This window comes from Alternaria burnsii (assembly GCF_013036055.1).
Source record: "Alternaria burnsii strain CBS107.38 chromosome Unknown 700, whole genome shotgun sequence".
Lineage (NCBI taxonomy): Eukaryota > Fungi > Ascomycota > Dothideomycetes > Pleosporales > Pleosporaceae > Alternaria > Alternaria burnsii.
Window position 1 is genome coordinate 121,367 of NW_024066121.1, and position 22,445 is coordinate 143,811.

The 22,445-nt window shown below is 50.4% G+C and overlaps 9 protein-coding genes across 9 annotated transcripts; 3 read left to right on the top strand and 6 right to left on the bottom strand.

Moving 5' to 3' along the window:
- Position 1: 1 nt before the first annotated feature.
- On the bottom strand, positions 2-2,788 carry GT037_009132 (uncharacterized protein; the record flags this gene model as incomplete). The annotated part of the gene is made up of 1 exon (XM_038934179.1): positions 2-2,788. The coding sequence occupies one exon, from the start codon at positions 2,786-2,788 to the stop codon at positions 2-4; it is 2,787 nt and encodes a 928-aa protein (XP_038782981.1).
- A 518-nt stretch (positions 2,789-3,306) lies between these two features.
- On the bottom strand, positions 3,307-3,735 carry GT037_009133 (uncharacterized protein; the record flags this gene model as incomplete). Its single annotated transcript, XM_038934180.1, has 2 exons — positions 3,307-3,520; positions 3,590-3,735. The coding sequence occupies 2 exons, from the start codon at positions 3,733-3,735 to the stop codon at positions 3,307-3,309; spliced, it is 360 nt and encodes a 119-aa protein (XP_038782982.1).
- Positions 3,736-4,485: 750 nt separating this feature from the next.
- GT037_009134 (uncharacterized protein) lies at positions 4,486-4,872 on the top strand (the record flags this gene model as incomplete). The annotated part of the gene is made up of 2 exons (XM_038934181.1): positions 4,486-4,606; positions 4,658-4,872. The coding sequence occupies 2 exons, from the start codon at positions 4,486-4,488 to the stop codon at positions 4,870-4,872; spliced, it is 336 nt and encodes a 111-aa protein (XP_038782983.1).
- A 630-nt stretch (positions 4,873-5,502) lies between these two features.
- Positions 5,503-6,255, bottom strand: GT037_009135 (uncharacterized protein; the record flags this gene model as incomplete). Its single annotated transcript, XM_038934182.1, has 5 exons — positions 5,503-5,553; positions 5,605-5,668; positions 5,727-5,890; positions 5,944-6,093; positions 6,148-6,255. 5 exons carry the CDS (start codon positions 6,253-6,255, stop codon positions 5,503-5,505), a joined length of 537 nt encoding a protein of 178 aa, XP_038782984.1.
- Positions 6,256-8,522: 2,267 nt separating this feature from the next.
- GT037_009136 (acyl-dehydrogenase) lies at positions 8,523-11,455 on the top strand (the record flags this gene model as incomplete). The annotated part of the gene is made up of 4 exons (XM_038934183.1): positions 8,523-9,381; positions 9,576-9,641; positions 9,951-10,598; positions 10,656-11,455. Coding segments are annotated over 4 exons (2,373 nt in total), but the record flags the coding sequence as incomplete, so codon positions are not given.
- Positions 11,456-11,786: 331 nt separating this feature from the next.
- Positions 11,787-13,321, bottom strand: GT037_009137 (low-temperature viability protein ltv1; the record flags this gene model as incomplete). Its single annotated transcript, XM_038934184.1, has 2 exons — positions 11,787-13,245; positions 13,302-13,321. 2 exons carry the CDS (start codon positions 13,319-13,321, stop codon positions 11,787-11,789), a joined length of 1,479 nt encoding a protein of 492 aa, XP_038782986.1.
- Positions 13,322-13,576: 255 nt separating this feature from the next.
- Positions 13,577-15,717, top strand: GT037_009138 (ribosome biogenesis gtpase-like protein lsg1; the record flags this gene model as incomplete). Its single annotated transcript, XM_038934185.1, has 2 exons — positions 13,577-13,717; positions 13,825-15,717. 2 exons carry the CDS (start codon positions 13,577-13,579, stop codon positions 15,715-15,717), a joined length of 2,034 nt encoding a protein of 677 aa, XP_038782987.1.
- Positions 15,718-17,476: 1,759 nt separating this feature from the next.
- Positions 17,477-19,047, bottom strand: GT037_009139 (uncharacterized protein; the record flags this gene model as incomplete). The annotated part of the gene is made up of 2 exons (XM_038934186.1): positions 17,477-18,327; positions 18,378-19,047. Coding segments are annotated over 2 exons (1,521 nt in total), but the record flags the coding sequence as incomplete, so codon positions are not given.
- A 1,281-nt stretch (positions 19,048-20,328) lies between these two features.
- On the bottom strand, positions 20,329-22,005 carry GT037_009140 (uncharacterized protein; the record flags this gene model as incomplete). Its single annotated transcript, XM_038934187.1, has 1 exon — positions 20,329-22,005. One exon carries the CDS (start codon positions 22,003-22,005, stop codon positions 20,329-20,331), a length of 1,677 nt encoding a protein of 558 aa, XP_038782989.1.
- Between the last annotated feature and the right edge of the window lie 440 nt (positions 22,006-22,445).

Sequence of the window (22,445 nt, forward strand, 5' to 3'; positions counted from 1 at the left end):
ACTACAAAAAACTCTCAAAGCTGTTCGCACCAACCCCAGCCCACGCGTCCACACCCATATCAATGAAGCTCGGTCCTTGACTCGTCGAAACCTTCGCATACAAGTCATCCGCGAGCTTTCTTGCAGCATGCTGTGCATTGTCCTTTGCAAACTCAACAGCTCGCCGATATTGTACACTCCCATTCGAGGTAAGATCTGCCCCTCGACTGACGAGAAAGATCATCATCTCAATACGTCCATGTTCTGCGGCCCCCTCGAAGGCGGTTCTGCCGTCGCAAAAGGCTGGTGGTGCGTTTATGTCAGCTCCAGCATCCAGCAGAACCGTCGCTACGCCAATTTTTCCAGTGATTGCGGCTAGTTGGATGGCTGTCGCTCCAGCGTGGACTGCTGGCGGTTCGTTTGGATCGACGCCTTCACGAATGAGGTATTCGACAATGTCTTTACTTCCGGCTCTTGATGCTGCTTGTAGTGGTGTTCGGTCAATTAGCCACTCGGCTGGTAAGGATATGTTTGCGCCAGCCTGATGCAGCTTCCGGACGGTTGCCAATGAATCCAAAGAGATCGCGAAAAGCAGGGGAGTCATGGCACCATGCTTGTATGATTTGTGTACGATAACGTCGTGGTCCTGAACCAAGGGTAGAAGATAATCGAGCATACCGCCAGCACTCTCGCTGTCAGCATGACGACGCACTGCTTCACCCAAAGGACTCGTGTACACAGTATCCTGCGTCATATGAAACCGGTCGAAATTAGGTTTGCGATGCTTCTTAACTCGTCCAATAAGATTAACATCTTTAGCGAGTAGTCGGAGCAGCCGCGCATTACCACGTCTTATGGTCTGGTATAGTGCGTCCGACCCGAATGATCGCGCTCCATCTGGATATCGGGTCCTGAAAGCAGAGAGCAGTAGCGCGACGACCTCGTCTTGAGAGTCAATCATAGCGCATACGAAAAGAGCGCTGTTATCGAAGGGATCTGCTCCTATGCGCAAGATCTCGCTAATCAGATGAAGGTCATTTGTGACAATAGCAGCAGCTAGCGGCGTCAAAATCCATCCTTGCTCCTCGAGGTCTATATAATGCGAGTAGGCGAACTTATGAGATGTATCATGCGCGCTGAAACACACAGAGTGTGCACCGTAAGCCATCAAAGTTTTCACTGCAGTAGTGTTCCTGGCTAGGATGACAGCACTAAGAGGTGTATATCTCCAGGGTCGAGAATTGTCAGGCGCTCGAATTTCTGGCAGTAAGTCCCAATCCTTGAACGTTCCTTCCCTCAATTGATCGCACACATTGACGGGATGCCCCATCTTGAGTACAAGCTCGATAGCTGTTTGATCGCCCCATCGTAGAGCTTCCCAGAGTATTGTGACTTTTTGTACATCTGGACCCACTCCGGAAGACACAGCATCGCTCATGTATCTGGCCAAGAGGATGGCAGTTGTCAATTTCCTTTTCTGGAATGCCAATTCCAAGCTCCTCAAGCTTGGCTTCATACCCACAGACAGGAGCTTTTCCACGATGTGATATTGGTCTCCGTCTATTGCAGCTTTGATTGCTTGCTCTAATTTGGGCTGCCTACGCGGGAAGTTTGGCATTGACAAAAACTGCTGAATCAGTATGCTGTCACCAACTTGACACGCGGCTACGAAGGCTGAAGCAAATCCGATCGGTCGATTGGATACACTCGAGACGAATCCTTGCTCATAGAGTACTTGAAACGCTCCTCTGGACCGATTCACAATAGACTCACTAAGCGCAGTACAATCCCGCTCTCGTTTCCAGTTTGCAAGATAATAAATGTCAGGACCAGTCCTATCAATCGGAGTCGGCGCCACTGTATTGGGGTCCAGGCCACGGCTCAGAATGTCTTTGAGCACATGCACATCATTACTTTGAGCAGCACTGATCAAGCAGTGTATGTCTGGAGTGGCGCCCATAGAAAGCAATGTATCGACTGCCGACGCACGGCTGCGTAGTATAGCAGCAGAGAGCGAGTCTGACAACACTGAGTCCCAGATCGTTCTCCGACCACCCAATTCCAAGAACGCCAGATCCAAAATAGCTTTTAATGTCTTGGAGAAAGGATCATCCCACGCTGGTTCCAACAGAAGTACTGGTAGACCGTAGTATTCAATGAAGGTTTCGAAGCTCTTGTCCAGGCAATGCGTAGCTAAGATCAACAATTCATCCTTGTTGAAATTGTGTATTCTCATTACAAATTCCTTAGGCTGGGGTTCTAAGCCATGATCGATCAATAGCCGAAGAATCTGGACTCCTGTTTGGCGGTCTGTGTTTTCCGATGGCACTCCCAGAATGACTGTCAGAGGAGCACGACCATAAACAGGTGTTTGCCAATTAGGGTCAGCACTATGATCAAGCAGCGCTTTTGTTGTTTGAATGTGCCCTTTCTGACACGCGTACTCCAATGGGTAGTACTCAGCGCCTCCAAGAAAGAACGATTGGTTGGCGAAACTCGCTCGATTCATTTCCAAAATGTATCTCAAGATTTCTCCATTACCCAGGACTAGCGCCGCACGGAATATGTTCTGCGTTAAGGCTGGGATAAAGGACAACGGAGTAGAACTGATAAGACTGCTAAGACCACGTTTCCCAAGGGAGAAGCAATGTATCACGCCTGTCTTGAAAATTTGGTCGAGCTCTGTCTTAGGATCTTCGAGTATCTGGATAGCATCGCTATCATTGACCAGTCGATGAAAGATCATATAGATGATCTGATGATCAATGCTTTGCTGATGGACGAACTGTAGCGTACTAGGATGGGACATGTTTTTGAGTGCAGATTCAAATGCATTGCTGTTTCCAAGTATGACCAGCTGAGGGGAAGATACTGCTCTTGGAAACATGCGTGAAATGACTGGAAACATTGAGGTTGCGAAGTCAGGTATAGAGAATCCGCATGGATGTATTGTTTCGCGTGGTGTGGAGTCGCCCGGAAAGCTGTCCAAATTGGCGGATCTAACATCGTTCTGTCTAATGAAACTACGAGCGTAGGTCGCGTGTGAAGAGAAAGATAGATTGTCTGAGTCTTCGGATAACAGATCATTTGCAGCCATGGCTATGTTCGAAGGCCATGTGGGGTTTGGGGGGACGAGTAATTCCGATTCGCGCTGGAATGTGGACGATTGTAGATCGATGCTATGCATAGACAGCGATGTCAAGTCGTGCCAGCAGTCGGCTAAGCCCAACAAAATGTTGGGGGAGAGGTGATTTGGCGGGGAAGGCTGGAGGATGGACAGTTGTGGGGAAGGGGTCCGGATCGGAAGGCTCCTTGACGATGAATGACCTATGTAAAATGATTATTAAAATGCAAGATTTGGGAGTTCCTGTGCCTCTTACTTCCAAGGGAGGCCTCGATCTCAGGCCGTCGTGTGTGTCGCTCTGTTACCAGACTCTCCGTTGTCTGATTTTCAATCACTGGTGCTCTATTGCGGCGATCATGTGCAGCTGCATACTTATAGCAACTCCATTTCTTCAGCCTTGTCTCGTATTGGGATTTACTACCCACAGATCAATACAAGCCACTCATAACCAATAGGTGGTGAACAGGTGCTTTGGAATGGACTTACGTTGCCGAAAAACCGTATTCAGCGTGCATTATATCCTTTACTGCGATCAATGGCCTGTTTTCTGAGACGTATAAGCGCAAGATATTGTCCTTGTGTGTGTCCCACGTCCGCCTCGGGATACGCTGTGAGTACTTATTATCAGTCATCGCTACGTTCGACGAGAAAATTTGTAATGCAAATGCGAAGATCTTGATGATATAGAGGTTTTCGCAAGAGCAGAGCTATCAAATTTATTAAGAAAGATGATGTTTGGCATCAGGCTGAAGGCGGGGTATCTGCGTCTATTGTGAGAACGCACGTGATGTCACTGCCCAGTGGCGTTCGTAATCTGAATTCAGCCACCCAACTCATGCATGGTGACCCAATGCAGCCTAGAATGCTTACGACTGTATGCAACCCCATAAGACAAAATCTGATTTGAAGCCTGCTCGTGTGGCTGGTTTGTCGTAATCGTCACGACTGCGCCCGCCGAAATCAGATTTCAGCACTTTCAGCCTCGCCCAAACCAGATTTTAACACGCTTGACCTCCCCTGAATCAGAATCCGAAATTCTAAGCATCATTTGTTCATGATGCGAGGCTCAAATCTGGATATCTTGCCAGCGCATTAGATTCCCTTGGCGCGTGCGTCTGTATACAATCTGTTTTGTCCAGCTGCATTGTTCAAATCTGAATTCAAATTCTGGTTCCACGCGACCAAGCCTTACGACGCCGGACTGAAATCCCGAAATCTCGAAACCTCGAAATCTTGACATCGCCTTCGAAATTCGAAACATGAATTCTCTCTTGGAAATCTGCTTTTCTCGTCGTAGATATGTTCGACGCTAAAGACCGCTGTAAAGCAGCACACCAACAATCATACTTACCTTGACGACTTGACAACACGCACCTCCTACGATGAGTTGGTCAAAAGATAACACAATTTCCGTGCTCGCCCTCTTCGCAAGCTGCACGCCTATATTCATCATGCTCGCTGCATATCTGCTTCGCCAGAGACGACTGCGCGCTAAGAAGCAACGTGAGTACCTACGCCAGTGGACTGCGACAGTGACCATGCTGACAGAGATAGCTGTGTTGGATGTGGAGAGGACACCTGCAGTACTTCAACCACAACCGTCGCAATATTTTTGGATTAGAAGGGAGTATACGCTTGTGGCATTGATCCTCGTCCAGAGGGATGCCCACTTTGCGGACCGCGGAACTTGGGCGATGAGAAGTAGGTATGGTAAATCGGACTCTTGGAGCACTCCGCTGACTCCTTGGAAAGATACACATTATAGATGACCATGTCGAAGCCTGCATTCATGTGGTCATTTCGCTCGCCATGTCCCTCGTGCGCTGTCTAGTACTGCGTGGGCATCCTTCGCGTTGCGAAAATCCGGAGCAGCGCGGCGGTCTGCGTCAATCCAGCATGAATGGGCGTGGCGCGCGCATCTTTGATCGCAAGGTCATCAAGATAGCGCACGGTGTGAACTGCCACTGGAAAGACGAGCATTCAATTGTACGATGAACTTGCCGCAGTTTTTCGGGGTTGCTGTTATTGCTTGATGAGCGTCAAAGAGCTACTTCTTTAGAACTCAGCTCAGGTGCTAAGCATGTGCTGGATCTGCGCTAGACCTAATCAGGAGCGGCGCAAACCTCATTCCTTAACGAAGAACCACACCTCACAAGTGTGTAGAATTGCGTTCGAGTCAGTATGAGGAAGCCTGGTCTGTATGTCAACAGTCACTGGTTTATATTCGGGGCAACGGTTGGGAATGACTGTACTGTAACATTATACTGTCTGCTCTCAAGATATGAAAACATAGGAGCTTCTAAGTTTGATTTCGACGCTTGAACTGAACTATAGTCTCTCCATTCCATGTGGTTGCCGCTACTGGTATCGCCTAAAAAGTGGTTCAAGCAAGAATGCGCTTAGCAGCGGTATTCAGCACCAGCATGCTGGCACTGGCCGTAGTAGGCAATCTAAAAACTACTTAGTATCGAAGTCTGATATGAATTTGAGGTAAAACTTACGTTGATGAAGCCTCCATCACCCTTGTTGATTGCGGTACCGGACTTGATCTCGAAGCAGTCGTAGCTAGTAGAGAACTGTTAGAAAGGGATTTCTCCAGCTAGCAAAAGAGCACTAGACTTACTCAGTGTTGTACATGTCCCATTCGAACTTGACAGTAACGGGGCCCTCGTAGGAGGCACCTGAGCTGAAAGCATAGGGGCCGTTGTAGCAAGCTACACCTCTCACACCAGCTACTCTCTTCTCGTAAAGATCTTTGCTCAATGATTTCGTGAAAGCCTCACGAGCCTAGTGCGAGTTGTCAGCAAAATTCAAAAAAAAAATATGCAGTATCGACCTACGTCGTCGAAGTTGTTGAAATCAGCCTTTTCAACTTCAAGGTGGGCCTTGGTCGCGTCGACTGCGATCTTGGCAGCACCTGCAAGAAGCTGTCCTCCGATGACCTTGATGAGCGCAATGGCGATAGGAGCAAGTCTCTTCTCGACGACATCCTTTTCATGAGTTAGCTTATGCAATACCCATTGTTTTCAGCTGGTCATTCTCACTGGGACAACCTCGACCGATCCCTCGACGTTGACGACGGGGTCAGCGGCGGCCATGGCCGAAGACGCAAGAGCGAGAACGCTCAAGCAGCTAATCTTGGAGAATCGCATGATGGCTGAAAGTATGAGAATACTTTGGGTGAGATGAAGGTAGTAAAGTGTTGGCTAAAGATGATGATGCAGAAGGCGCTGATTAGAAAACGAGTGACTCTGACCGTGATACTTATACTGTTCGCAAGATGTGTGAGTCTATACCGTGTCGGGTAAGTTGTATGAGGTATATACTGTGCCGGATGAGTTGTGTACTGTTGCGATCAGCACCGAGTGAATCTCCGTCGGCGTACTGCGAAATGTACCGTGCAACATCGCGGTGTAGCTACTCGTGTGTGGGTCTTCTTTTCTCACAAGCCAAGCATCCAAACAACAGGACCTCGAGCCCGATTCTATAGTCATTCTGCACGATTGGCTGACATATTTGGCATCTCGTAAGATCTCTCAGAAATGGCCATCTCATGGTATAGCCTATCGCCGGACTCCATTGCCAACTCACTACTACAACTGTCTTTTGCTCAGAATTGACAAAAAGCTATGACAATGGTCGTCCATAACCTTTCAAAATCTCGTATACGTACTGCTCCCAAAGGGTAATGCTCGGTCACAATGTAACCCTGAAAGTGCTGTTCCCAAGCACTTTCCCTTCCACCATAAGCCCGTCCAACTTCTCCTTGAACTTGGCCAGCTAACGAAGTCTGGATAGAAGGCCAAGTTGAGAATAAGCGTTGTCAGCAGTAGCAGTGCAGTCTAGGCAATGACTAAGCCGAAGTCAAGCCGGGCGTTGTCCTCCTTACCAGTCAGGGTACTGATCGACAATTCGATCACTTCAGGGATAACTTTTATCCCTAGGCAGATCGCCTCTCCTATTCTTTACAGATTCGCGATCCGATGGTGATCAAAACAGGAAGCAATATGAGACTAGCTCGCGTTTAGACTGTCGCGGCGCTACTTGGGTAGTAGTAAGATCTAAAGGCGACAAAACCCTCTTATCAGTTAGGCATTGATGTTAGCGTAGTACGTAACTGTACAACTGAGCTTTGTGAGATAGAACCAAAAACCGAACAAGACAAGATGGAACCAGCCAAACTTGATAGCCACGACAAAGTCAGACGCTTCAATAATGTGGAGCGTGCTGTCTGCAGAGACTTTACGAGCGACATGCTGAAGTGCTCAAAAACAAAAGATCAGCGATGGAGACTCTGACTCGGAGCGCAGTGGCTGAGTCTCCGAAGCAGCGGAGTTGTACCAAGAAGGGGTCGCCGAAACAATTCCAATTGCCCGTAAACTACTGGAGGACAACACTCCAGACGACAATGGCGGTATTCGGTGGACCAAGACAAGGTGGAGTGCCGAATGAGGCTCATACTAGCATGCTTGAGAGTTTCCTCCGGGAATTCAGGTGCCATCTTGCTAAACATGACTGGAGCGATTTGAGACACTGCCGTTGAGCAGCACAGTGGAGATGAGGGCTGTAAACAAGGTAAGCGCCAAGATACTGGAAGAGTGTTCGCTCCCTGGACAGACATTTTGACGATGATGTTATGCAGTGTCGCGAGTTTTGCGAAGAGAAAGTCCAAATCGCCATGGTCAAGGGTAGGATGACAAGCTGCGGCTGCACTTTTTCTGGCCAAGCGCCAAGGAATATGTAGCTAATGCCGCTCGGTCAAGAACAATACCAAGCGTCGAGTTTACGAACATGATACGCGATTCGTATCTCTTGACAAGCTGATCGACGGTAAGCCTCGTGATGGTTCTGTTTAGTGCAGAGCAGGTACGTTCCCTTATACTACACCCCTTCCGACATTTCATCTCTGCTGTATTGACGCATTTGGCTCACAGACTCATTCATGTCTTCGTCTCAAATCGTGACAGCGATACAACTAGTAAGCTCGGAGAAATGTTTTTGTCGGGCTTTCCTTAGCCATCGACATAGAAGTTCAGGAATACTGGTGTCTGCTATCAGCGTATGACGATGCGAAACACAGGCCAAAATAGCCTCATGATAAGCATCGAGCCATGGAGATTCTGAGCCAAAGATGCACTACAGGACTCTTCACACGCACGTGATGATCTTGTTCGTACTAGATCATACTGCACTTACTATCAGACCTTGAACATTGTGAGATGCCATTAGGCAGATTGATGCGGAATCGTTCCGCTAGCGCGAACGCGTAATTGAGAGGCTCAAGCACGCGATAAGTGCATGAGGTACGTCTGGACTTTGCGCCAAACTACACCTTAACGACATGCCGCCCCATAGTAGAGGGGACTCTGCTCCTTCGGGGTTCTACTCCAAATCGACGCCTAATCTACCCACTTTAGGGTCATTCGATGGGCAAACTCGCGATGACCACACTGTGGCATCCCCTCCACGCTCCGCAACCCGGCCAGGAGCAAGTCCCTTGTCGCCGATATCGAATAGCGCGCTCTCCGAGGCGGCGTCTGTAGAGGACAATCAGGATGAAGACGAAGACTCGTTCGCGGTAGAGGATATAGCGAGCGAGGATGAAGAGGACGACGAGGAACCACCGCCTACATCACGACCGTTGTACACATCTAAATCGTACAGTCACCTCCCTCAACATACCGCGACTGCACTCTTTCCGCCCTTCTACAACAGGCCGCCTACCCCTCTCCCGCCGTCGCCCTCATTGACATCGCTCCTGCGCCCCGCATTCAGCCGCCCAACCTCGAGGCCTACCACACCAGACTCGTCCGACGTAGAAGGATACACAAGAGCAGGCTCGCATACAACAGGCACAAGCACGCCTACGAACCTCGCTAGTTCGGCACGGCATGCTCCGACCGTACCCCGGGCCTCGCCGAAAGTTCCTACGTATGAATATTACGGCTTTGCCCTGTACCTAGGCAGCTCCGCCGCTTTCCTCATGTACATTCTCTGGGCCTACGTGCCAGCTCCCATGCTGCATCAGATGGGAATTCACTACTATCCTAACCGGTGGTGGGCGCTCGCAGTGCCGTGCTGGCTGGTCGTGCTAGTCATCTACATCTATGTTGCACTAGCAAGCTACAACACGCGCTACCTCACCCTACCGCTAAGCAGCTGTGAGAACCTCGTGGATGAATGCGCGCAGATAGCCGTTGTCGATCGCATGACTGGGCAAATCGCACGCGATCCGGTGCTAGTAACCGACAAACTTCACGACAAAGACAAGGAAAAAGGTACTAGAGCGAGTGCACCACCCAGTCGACGAAGCTCTTTTTCGGCATATCAGTTTAGCGCGTCGGAAGAAGTGGATTGGAAAGCGTTCTGGAGCACGGGGACGGACGCTGTAATGGATGTACCAATCGGCGGCGTCTGCGAGATACTATACGGCAGCGAGGGGTGAATAAGCCATCGTCATTCTGACTGTTAGTTATTCACGCAGACTGTCGCTCTTGGTCAGAGATGCCTGTTGCGCGGAAAAAGCTTGTCACGGCGGGTGGGTCGCTCTAACCCCCACTTACTACCTGCCCCTCCCGAGCTGCGAGATTCGGAAAGCACGATGCGTGTGCCCCGCTATACCATGGGCTGGAGATTGTTCGGATTGGACGTGATTACTCTTGCTATCTAGCTGCTATTGTTTACTCCGGAGCTGATTTCCTTTACTCAGCGGGGCATGCAGCGAAGATAGCTGGTATAAGTCATGCCTTGACGTCCGCTGTTTACTGCTTTCTCCATCCCACCTCTGCCTCGTGAGTTTCGCCGCTTTGCACTGGGTTCGTCTTGCTTCATTCGCTCTTGTGAATAGCTTCCTTCGTTGACAAGCTTTCACATCAATTGCCCACCATGAAGTCTGTTGTTGCTCTTTCTGCTCTGTCCATGCTCGCTGGTGCCGAGGCAGCTGAGACCGTTCTTGGAGCTTACATTTTCCACCGCCATGGTGACCGTACTCCAAAGGCCCTTGCTCCCACCAACCTGACTACCCTCGGTTACGAGCAGGTCTACACATCCGGCCAGTACTACCGCTCACGTTACCTGTCCGGCGACTCCAAGATCCGCGGTATCAACGAGGATGAGGTCAAGCTGTCTCAGCTCCAGGTCCAAGCACCTGTCGACAACGTTCTTCAGAACTCGGCCATGGGTTTCCTCCAGGGACTGTACCCCCCGGTCCAGACTGTCTCAACGCTTGCCAATGGCCAGAGCGTGCAGGCGCCAATGGATGGCTACCAGCTCATCCCCGTCAACACCATCGAGACGGGCTCCGGCTCTGAGGACAGCGGCTGGCTGCAAGATGCATCGAGCTGCCAAAACGCAAAGACGAGCTCAAACTCCTATTTTGACAGTGCAGACTACAAGAACCTTGCGTCCAGCACTGGTGACTTTTACACCTCCCTCATTCCCTCCATCAACGGCGTCATGGCCGATGATCAGGTGACGTTCAAGAACGCCTACGTTGGTATGTCTTCACTTAACCCTGTATCGATCCATGATCCAAGCTAACATGTAACCACAGTCTACGACACCATCCACGTAGCTGAGATTCACAACAGCTCCATCCCCAACAACGACACCTTGACCAACACCACCCTCCACCAAATCGCCACCCTCGCCAACGCCCACGAATGGGGTCTTGCCTACAACGCCAGCGACAACATGCGCGCAGTCGCCGGCATGCAACTCGCCGGAGAAGTCCTCTCTTACATGAACAACATCATCAGCAGCTCTGGCGCCAAGAAATTCGGCATCCAATTCGGCGCCTACGCCACCTTCATGTCTTTCTTCGGTCTCGCAGACCTGCCCAAAGTATCTGACGACTTCACTGGCGTCGTCGACTACGCGAGCTCTATGGTCTTTGAGCTCTTCACCAACGCCAACGTCGACTCTGGATTCCCCAGCGGAGACGACTTGCAAGTGCGATTTTTGTTCCACAACGGCACGGCGAGCAACGCGAGCGAGCCGGCTGTGTACCCCCTCTTTGGCGGCAGCGATAACGCTGTGTCTTGGTCTACTTTCCAGGATAAGATCAAGGAGTTTGCTATTAGCTCTACGGAGGAGTGGTGTGGCAAGTGTGGTAACACGGCGGGTTCTTGCGCAGCGTTTGTTAACAACGGTGATGCGAGCGCTTCGCAGCAGAGCGGTGGTAGTGGAAGCGATATCTCACCTGCTATTGGTGGTGTTATTGGTGCGTTTGTTACGTTGGCGGTTGTGCTGGGTAGCTTGGCGCTGCTTATGCTTGTGGGTGGATTCAGGCTGGTTAGCAAGAAGTCGCTTCAGAGGGGTGTCGCGGGCGCAAGTGTTGAGCCCAAGGCTTAGGTTGAGATGCTGTGCAGGTAGAGAAGACGTGAAGGGGAAATGGGTGGTTTGGTGTGAGGGAGATTGAGGATGATGTGATTGGACGTGCGAGAGCAGTCACGACTTGAATGATATCAACGAATGAAGTTATGAAAGTAAAGTCTAGATTCTCATTCCACTGTATACTTGTGATATGGGTATAACATGATCCCAGCCTTTGTCTAATCCTTATTCCCTTTTTCCCGACCCCCCCTTAAACGCCAACAAATGCATACATTCATAACCCATCATATCATCTTTCTCAGCACGAAAAAGAACAAGTCGCCAAGAGCTAGCTCAAATCCCCCACACCTCAAGCCCTCAACACACTAAACTTATCCTGCGGCTTCACCCTGGGCGCCCCAAGCCCCCTCCTCACCTCATCCAACTGCTCCAGCCCACTCTGCTGCTTACCCTTCTTAACCCTGCGTCCACTCTTACCCACACTATGATGGTTCCCCAAGAAATCATCCATGATGCTATCGAAATCGCTGCGCAGCGGGGGCGCCTCTGAGCTCGACCACCCACTCATACCACTCATACCGGACATTTTGCTCATCTTGCTCATTCCACTGACCATGGACGCATCATCAGGCATGTCATCGTAATTCCCGAACCCATCGTCAGCATACTCTTCTTCAATCTTGTCGAAGCGCTGGTCCAGCAAGGTAAGTCCTTCGGTCCTGTGGAGCGCAGAACTAGACATTGAATAGCCAGATGTAGATGTCTTTGCGCCTTTTCGCTTCTTGTGGCGGCCGCCTGAAGTTAGGCCTGATGCGCCTGTTATGAAGGACTGGTTATCGGGGATGCCTCTGTTGGCGGCATCGTTGTTGTTCTGGGGTTTGGCGGCTTTTACGTCTTGTTTAAACTTCTTGAATTCGTCTAGATAGGCGAGGTCGGCTGCGTCGGCTGGGGCGGGTGCTTCGTCTGGCGCAGGCATCTCGCCACTGGCGGGCTTTTGTCTGGGGGAAGGCGCTTTGACTGTGTCATCGGATTCCCAGCCTGCGTCGTCGTCGCCGTCGAGGAAACGGTCCATGGGGTTTCTGTCGTCCTCTCCCGCGTTGTCAAAGTCTGTCGACTCGAATTCTCGTTGATCAACTTCGTAGCCGTCTTGGGTTAGGTCGTTGAAGATGTCTTCGTCGTCTTCGACGTAGGCTTCGTCTTCGAGCGCTTCGAGCACTTCGCGCAGGCGCGGGTCCATGTCTGGCTGGAATCCTCTGAGGGCGTCGGGAATGTTTTGTTGGTCTTGGTACGTGGTTTTGCGGACGAACTCTGAGGGTGCCATGTCTTCGCCAAAAAAGTCGCTCACACTGCTGATGTTGCTGCTCACGCTGAGGTCGGCCTGGCTTCTGCTGTCGCTCAGTGAGGCGTCGCGCAGCATGTCGGCCAAATCCATCTTCTGCTTTCCCTTCTTCTCGGCTTTGGCTTCGACAAAGTATGCATCGCCGCCGCCGGAGCCCAGGTCGCGCATGTGTTGCATGTAGTCGTATTTGCTGTCGTCGTAGTAGATGCCATAGTTGGCCGCTTCGCCCTCGTTCTTCCGTACTTTGTCGCCATATTCGCTCTCTAGGTCGCGCCTTGACTTGATTGCGCTGCGTCCCGTCACGGACGAGTATTGCGACGCACGTGAACTTCCAGCGGGCTGGTCCTCTTCGCGCTGGTTGGGTGCGCTGGTCTCAGCGAAGACCATCTGCGGGGCATCTTCGTCGTGGATCCGCGGGTCATTTTGGGCGCGGTGGACGAGACGAAAGTTTGTCGCGTTCTTCTTATCGCTGTCGCGGGGTTAGCGGGGTACTTTTTGGTTGCGCACCCGAATTTCTCTCCTTACATGAACTGTCGGCGAGGCATCTTGGCGGGTTGTGTGACTCGTCCCAATGATCTTCGAAGCAGTGGCGAGTTGTTGGTTGCGGTGGAAGTCTGGGGAAAGCGCTTACAAAGGGTCTTTTGGCGTCGGGCGGGCGCTCAGAAAAATAATTTAGGCGAGGGCAGCCCGTGAATGACGTGGTGGGGCAACTCCCGTCGCAACTTTCTCTTTCCACTCACCCCTCTATTGGGTCAGAAACACCCACCACAACCACACAAAACACACTTTTGACCGCAAACATGGTGCTCGCCAAATCCAAGAAGAGCGTCGGGCTGGGCAACAGCCTGATGAACGATAGGTTCTCAAAGGGAAAGGGCGATAATCTGCGAAAGGGCAACTTCAATGCGGGTATCGAGCGAACAGGTCAGAATGGTGAGAAGGTATGTTATCTATGCAGTCCAACACCTGCACGCTTGTAGGCACAATGCGCAATGTCTTGAGAGGTGTCCGATCGAACACACAATAAGACCCATACTAACATCCACAGTACATCACGAACGAGAAGAAGGAAGCGTCGTACATGAAGATGCGGTCCGTCACCGAACAAGGCGCTCTCGACGACTTTCTTTCCACTGCAGAGTTGGCAGGCACCGACTTCACCGCCGAGAAAATGAACAACGTCAAGATCATTCACAAGGACCAGAAGAACCCATACCTCCTCTCGCCACTCGAGGAGCGCAATGCCACAAAGAGGCACAAGGAGAACAAGAACAGGTTGACAGTACCGAGGCGACCTCGTTGGGACAAGGACACTACGCCGCAAGAGCTGGACGAGAAGGAGAGGGCGTCCTTACTACAATGGCGGAGAGGCTTGGCTGAGCTACAAGAGAACAACGACCTCCTCTTGACACCCTTTGAGCGCAATCTCGAGGTTTGGAGGCAGTTGTGGCGAGTTATCGAGCGGTCGGATCTGATTGTGCAGATTGTGGACGCTCGAAACCCGCTCATGTTCCGATCCGAGGACTTGGAAGACTATGTCAAGGAGGTGGACCCCAAGAAGAACAACCTGTTGCTGGTCAACAAGGCGGATATGATGACGCTGGAGCAGCGAAAAGCCTGGGCCGACTACTTTACCGAAGCGGGCATCAACTACAAGTTCTTCTCGGCTGAACTCGCTAAAGAGATCAACGAAGCCCGCGCTGGACTTGTTGAGGACGATGAGTCAGACGATGATATCGACTCGGATGAGTTGCTGACCGACGATGGTATGGGAGATGATTCAGAACAAGAGGCTGATGCGCTTGCCAAGGAAGCCAAAAAGATCAGCTTGCAAGACAAGCAAGAGGAGAAGGAACAGTGGGTGGACGAAGAGACCGTCGATGTACCCGGCGCAAGCCGATCAGAGGCTGATGGCGATGAGCGCACACGAATACTGACAACCGAGGATCTCGAAGCCCTGTTCCTCCAACATGCGCCTGATGTCGACACCGGACCCAATGGCGAACCGCGAAAGACATCGATTGGTCTGGTCGGTTACCCCAACGTCGGAAAGTCGTCCACCATCAACGCCTTGATCGGTGCGAAGAAGGTGTCTGTGTCCGCCACACCCGGAAAGACCAAGCACTTCCAAACTATCCATCTCAGTGAGAAGGTTGTCCTGTGTGATTGCCCCGGTCTAGTGTTCCCCAACTTTGCAACAACCAAAGCCGAACTCGTATGTGCTGGTGTATTGCCAATCGACCAACTCCGCGAGTACACTGGTCCCGCCGGTCTTGTTGCACGCCGCATCCCACAACCTTTCCTCGAGGCTCTCTACGGAATGAAGATCCACCCCCGACCAATCGAAGAAGGTGGAACCGGCATTCTGACTTCTGACGAAGTCCTCCGCGCCTACGCCATCGCCCGAGGTTTCTCCACACAAGGTCTCGGTCAACCAGATGAGTCCCGAGCCGCACGCTACATCCTCAAGGACTACGTCAAGGGCAAGATCCTCTTCTGCCATCCCCCACCCACCGATCCCCCGCTAGACCCCAAGCACTTCAACCGCGAACTCTACGACGTAAATCACCTCCCCGCCAAGCGCCGCCACCACCCTCTCGCCAACCTCCCTGGTAACCATTCCCTTGCCGGACCCGAAGCCGACGACATGTCACTCATGGACGATGAGCTCGACGGCGGTGGTGTACCCGTTCAAGGTGCAAAGACGCAGCGCATGGATAAACGGTTTTTTGGCCCGGGACAAGGGATGGCTAAGGTAAACCAGCCGTTTCATTACAAGTATAGTGAGCAAGGGAAGGAGCTGAGTGGCAGGAAGGCGAAGATGATGGCGGCGTTGGAGAAGGATGTGGATCCTAAGGAGATGCAAATGATGAGTGGTAAGAAACATTTCAAGGCGAATAAGAGGAGGGCGAAGAAGGTGAGGAGTGAGTATGTTGATTAAATGGTGTTTTTGTGTGCGAAAGAGAGAGAAAGAGAGATAGAGAAGGAGAAGAAGATTTGTCAAGGAAGATGGTTGCCGTGATGGAAGAGTGGAGGTGGGGAAATGGGAAGGTTATGATTGCATGATTGGCGTTTTCTGGTATCGGACTTTGGGATGATATACCGTGATTTTGAGGCATAGAATATAAAAGTTTCGTTATTAAGCCTGGTGCCGTTGCTTCTGGCTTGTGAAAGTGGGTATATGGATCGGGGAACTATGCACGTGATCAAAGATTGACGATAGGATGGTGGTGGCGAATGTTTCGTTCATGATAAAAAAAGGCTCGTGCCATACTTTTAGAAGACCTTGTCTGACTAGCATCATGCGATCAAGAGGAGATGGCTCTGTGGGTGGCTTGTAATGCCTGTGGGCTTGACCATTCCCTCGCAGTAGGCTACGCTGCGCCCAACACATCATGGAATTGAATACACCCGATGCAGAGGCCTTCTCGGACGCGGTTCCTGGTCAGTGCCGACACAGATTGCGTCCATGTCGTGGTAGACTATTCCAAGATCGGATATCACTGAAGGCAGATGTGAAGTGGCAACTGTCTAACCAATGGAAGTTCACACAGCCGCCCTTTATCTCCAGACTGTAAGTGCACTGCAATTCTTAGCGTGGAGGAACAGCCAGAGCCAAGGGAACGAGCTTTGAGGTCAGCTTCATTGGGTGCGAGCGTACAAGGCTGAAAATCAGCCTTGTGCTCGAAAGAACGTACATCCAACAAACACCCCACTGCACTGCAATCTTTAGCGCAGACGAGCGGCCATAATCCATCTACAAGTGGTTATGTGCATGAGCGACGGCAGGGATCCAACCAATAATAAGCCCGTGTGTTGACCGAAGACACTGGAGCTCAGCTTCCCTAACCCTACTCTGTAAGCTGAGTGCACTGCAATTCCTAGCGTTAAAGAACACCTTGCCCTGTACTGCTCATAGATTGAAATGGACTGCACAGAGCCCTCTTACACTGCAACTCTCAGCGAATACAAATGACTAGAAGTAGAGGGACGTATGACCAGGACTCGGCAATGGACGATTGGCGAATACGACTAGCAGACATGTTAGGGTGTTGTTAGGAATTACGATGAACTCTTTCGTGCAAGGCTTCCTTATTACCTTTCATCCAGACTATAATGTCTCCTTCATCCAAACTTTCCAAGGTTGCCCTGAATTTTGTCATCTGTATGCCCCTCTGCACTAAGGGTTGCTATACTAGATCCGCTATCAGCCCCCAACATTGACGTTGAACGGTTCGACAACAGATCAAACCCCCAAATTGATCTTATGTGGAAGCAACAAACAGCAATCACTATACATACACGTAGTTTGGTCCTGTAGCTCTTGGTCAACGCTAAATATTGCAGTGCAAATTGATGGTAAGGCTGAGGGGTGGCCAGAATCAGAGAAGCCAGGCTGAAGACCAGCTTTGCATGATGAGGAGTGAACAAGACTAAGCGTGCCATACTCCCGGGCCCATTGCAGTTTTTAGCACGGTTTACGGGCCGAACTTGAGCGACGTATTATCGTACGTGCACTGCAATGTTTAGCGCAAAGGAACAGCTAGAGACATTGAAACGAGGCCGAAGAGTACCCTTGTATGATGCGGTCGAGATCGGTCGAATGTTTGCACTGCAATTCTTAGCGTAGAAGAGAAACAACGTGAGGCTGCATTTGCTTGCCAACGATGATGGTATCTCGTTAGCGCAACTGTCTACACCTACGCTCGACCTAAATTCCTAGACAGAGTAAAATACCCGAGCAGAACGAAAAGTGTGAAAGGCACAGCGATGACGACATAGATCCAAAACCGACTACCCCACGGAAGGACTTCATCTGTCATACTGAAGATACTCGTAACCAGACTCAAGGCTGTGAACGCCAGAACAACATATGTAAAGCGCCTTACGCTACGTGCTTCGATCAACGACTGATGTGTATCAAGCTGCGAGACCATGGAACCCAAGAATGAGGCCCAATTGCTGATTTGTGAGGAGAAATGGTCGATGTCTTGTAGTACCGGTGTCCAGACCGATTTGAGTTTCTCGTTGTGGATATCTTGGAGATGAGACTCAATGAATACACGGAGAAGGCACAATCTTTGCAGACTTCGCGCACAACGTCTGCGCCAAGGGAGGAGCTCTTCGAGGTTAGATAGTTGGACACTTGCCTCGGACGAGATGAGAGCGTATTCGTAATGCTCTACGTAACGACTGAGCAGCATCGTGTAGAAGTTCCATTCCGAGATGACGATTCGAATGGGGTGGTATGCTAAGCTCAGAAGAGACGGATCTTGTGCATCGAAGTCTGGAGAAGGTTGCTGGAAGCATTGTATGAGTATGTCTCGCAACGAAGGCTCTTCGGTTGTGTTAGAAGCCCGAGCAGCCGATAGATTCCTTGCGTTGTTCGTAGTCATGACATTATCGCTGTTGCTCTGCCATTTCGAGAACTTTGTGATGCTCAGACCAAGCTTTGGTCCACCGCCATGTAACGGGACTTGTTTTAAGCAAGGTTTACTCAAATCCGTTGACATACGAACATATGCGTTTGTTGGATCGACGAATACCAAACCTAGATTGATCGTTAGCCAAGGGAGAAATTACGCGTAAGGATAGTCATACAAAGCCACTGGTCTTGCGATATCAATTTCTTCATGATCGAGCAACAACTACGAGCCCAGCCTAGGGAGCGTGGCGAGATTGGTGGCGTCAAGGTGACCGAACGCGTCAAATTACTGTTCGTACACGTTTGCTTCGACGATTCGCGTCCTGCGGGTCCAAGATCGATGACTCGTCGGTAGTGCAGATGGATACTTTTCCCCTTGCAATGAATCGAGGGGATAGTCAGTGAGCCTAGCGGTGGTCGCTCTTCGAAGTTGGAAAAGCTGTTATGCAGATGGTTTGCAAAGAAGAAGGGCGATATGTCGTATCGTGCGCCAAGATAGGATGCTATGTGTCGATCCATGTCTTCGATGATCAACACTCGTCCCTGTGCGTCGCTTGGTATGTCCAGGATATCCTGCAATTTTTGTTCTTCCGATTGTTCCGAGGTCACCGAGACTCCAAAGGATGCAGTGGTGAAAAGAGCATCTCTTGCGCGTATTTCCCACGATTGCGGATTTTGACAGTTGCCCTGTGCGAAATCGATGCTGGAAAATTTGGTCGGATGAACTTGTGTTTTCCCATAACCATGAAGAAAATCGGCCAATCCCTTGAGACAGGGATGGCTCGGTATCTGCGCATCTACGTACTCGCTGTAGCTCGGAGTCATGTGGTTCGATATCGAGCTCTTCCTAGGACGGGCGGAGCTGTTATGGTTTTGACCTTTCTTTACCGGCGAAGATAGATATGAGCGTCTTCGCTTGTCCTGGCGTAGGCACATGTGGCCAGCTCACGCTTTTTAAATGCATCTGTGGTGACAGCACAGAGCCAAAGGCGCAGCATGTTGCCCGCATCGTGAGCTGAGAAAGGCCCTGCAGGTGAGTCTACAGAACGTGAGGCTGCGCTGAAAGCGAATGATATAGTGAGCCACCCTGCTTTCGCTCACTTTTACCCGGCCTGAATATTGAAAAAGGCGCCTGAGCTGTCGCGGAGCAATTGCAGGGCCATCGGGAAGTGAGATACATGGCTCGACTGGTGAGCTATACAGCCTGGTGACCAGGGGAGTTCCTAGTTTGACGCCCAAGATTCAGATAGAGAGCCAACGGAGATCTGTAACGCTTGTTGGCATGGAATATATTTGGTGGCAGTGTACGCACGAGAATCGATGAAGGCTACGTGGCTGCTTAGGTAGGTTCGAGAAAACGCGGGGAACCCGCGCTAGCATATCTGCCTTGTGCACAACAAGAGCACGTGTCAGAAAGCTTACCACAACTTGGTACACAAATCGCACTCAGAACTACTCTGAATGACAACTCTTATTGCGACCGAATATGAACGGCATACCAGATGTTGTAGAAGGTGCGCTAGCTCAACTACTACACACCAATCGACAAACAATTACGGCTGCGGGAATGATCACGAACGAGAAGGCGCTCGCCCTAAGTAGCTGTATTGTGATCTCTAGCGCGAAGGATCAAATCAATAGATAAGGCTGAGGGCCAGCCTTATGTACTCAGAGCAGGCCTAGAAGGGCAGTAGGAGGTTGGGCAGCAAGCCTAGGAGCTTGGATAGCGAGCCTCGATAAGAGGTAGTTGGGAGCTAACCTTGCATTGCAGTTCTTAGCATGGATGAGCCGTCCGCCTGGAGTTTTGTAACTCGAAGCCTTTGGACAATGTGTAGTAACGATGTGAGATTTGTTCCCATCTCGTCTCTACAAGACTGGCCTCTTGCAAAATCTACCACAACGAATAGATAACATCCGTCTTTGGGTTGGCTTATACTTTCGCTGCAGGCGGTAGGAGGGTTACGAAAGTTGTTGCAATCGATTCCAATCGGTACAGATTGCCTAATTGAGACAGCGGAGTGACGCTCTTTCACCTCCAGTCTCTGTGGCCATCTGTTTTCTCGTAGACTTGATGTGCTGAAAGACAGTACACATTAGGGTAATTATGAAGGTCTTAGGCCAGTAAGATTAGACCAGCTGACTCATGACATGCACCTCTGTGTTACCAGTCTCGGTTTCCCTCTTCTTGAATGCAATCAAATCCGACTTTCCATTTCTAGTCCAATCCGCTACTGCAAACTCGAATAGGCCGTGGCTTCTGAATAACGGCGTTTCCGCTCGTAAGCTGAATTCTTGGAACGAAGATGCCCCAGATAACACATGCACCTCTGTGCATTTGGTAGCTGTCTCGCTCTTTTTGATGGCGACTAGATCAGGCTTTCCATCTCCATTCCAGTCAGCGACAACAAAGTCCCATTTCGAATCTGTCTCGTGTAGGGCAGTCTGAGTTTGCAGTTTGGCGATTCTGAAGCGATCATCGCCCTTCAAGATGTACACTTCAGTGGTCTTGGTTAGAGTACTGGACTTCTTGATCGCGATCAAATCCGGTTTTTCGCCCTCACCCCATTTCCCCATGCCAAAAGTCCATGTATGGTCCGTTTTACCGAGATTTGTTTCACCTTCAAACAAGATTGTCTGCAACTTGTCGGCACCAGAAAATATACGAACTTGTGTACCAGTGTAGGACTTCTTGATCATGACAAGATCCAAAGTACCATCGCCACTCCAGTCTGCGAGGAAGAAATCCATTGGTCCAGGATTCATTTGTCCGGCCATGGTCCAATGTTCTCGCATTGGTGTGAAATTCGGTATCGCGATCCTGAGGACGAATTTCTGGTAATCGTAAGCTCCATAGAGGAGGTTGACTTCAAGGTTTTTAAAGTTGGTATCACCTCTCTTCACTGCGCATAGATCTGGCTTTCCAGTCTCGTTCGAGTCATTGCCCATCAGAAGACTGTACTGATAGTCTGTCTCGTGTAGCATTGTGGAGCTATGCAAAACATATCCGAAATGGTCAGACCGAAGGGCGATGGGCTCTGGTTGCTGAAGACTGGAGCCATCGACGTGTTGAGATTTTCTTATCTTTTTTTTCAGTCGCTCGAACGCTCTTTCCCTGCCCTCACCATAGTAGAGTGTCATGTGTATGTCAAATATGCCTAGTAGCGAATAGGCCAGATCTTCCTGACGCGTTGTCTTCCGTCCCTCTGACCACTTCATTCTCTGGTCGATACCAAAGCGCGACAGCGGTGTAACCTGCAGAGCATCCGTAGGAATACCCGTGATTTCGGCGATCCAATCAACCATGCCCGACTTTCTTCCGATCAGACCACCTTGTTTGGTATAAAACTTGACGTCTTTTGGTGCAAGGAGCTCTTGGAGTGTCCATCCCCTGGTAAACCACCTGCTCTCTTGAAATTGCAACGAGTAATCATGCTCACGATCATCCCAATACATAAGTGACTCATTCGAAACGTCTTCAAGATAGACGTAGCATTTTGCCGAATCCCTATACCAACGGAACATGCAGCCAATAGCTTCTTGAAGCTCTGCGCTGCTAGATTTATCGATACAACATGTATCGATCCAGAAGAAGTCTAAACCATCTTCAGCTGCCTGTTTCGCACAAAACTGGAGTTTCCGATAACCTTTTCTCTTTTTGTATGTACCATCAACCACGTCTTTAAAGGTAACTTCGTCCTCTTCACTTCCCCAGGTGTGCGAAAGGATTGCGTAAGGCGGTATCTGTTCATCAACGCGATAGACAAGCCGGAAACTGTCATTATCTTGACGCTGTAAGAGGCGCATGGTGGGGGTGGCAACTACGACACTGACAACCGACCTGCTCGGAGTGGTGCACCTCCAACATTCGAGCAAGATGGCGTGTGCGGAGCAGACAAGCTCGAGAGGTACACGGGCACCTATATGTTTGGTGGTAAATCAAAAGGAAGAAGTGGAGCCGACGTTGAGATTGGAGCTAAGTGTCAATCGTGCCGTCGTCGCTGCACTGCAATACTTAGCGTGGACGAGGGGTTGATTTGGCCCCACAGACCTTCAGGCAACATGTTGCAGCGTTATCAAAACTCCCGCATTCCATCTCTTTGGAACTTGCATGACTAAGATTCCAATCACTTAGCAAGTAGCAGGTGTTGGTAGGATGATGAGAGTTGCTGCAATTTAGAAAGGAGTCGAATTTTTGCCTGATAAGGATACATCATGTCTGAGAGAGACGAAAGTTATGCGGAGTG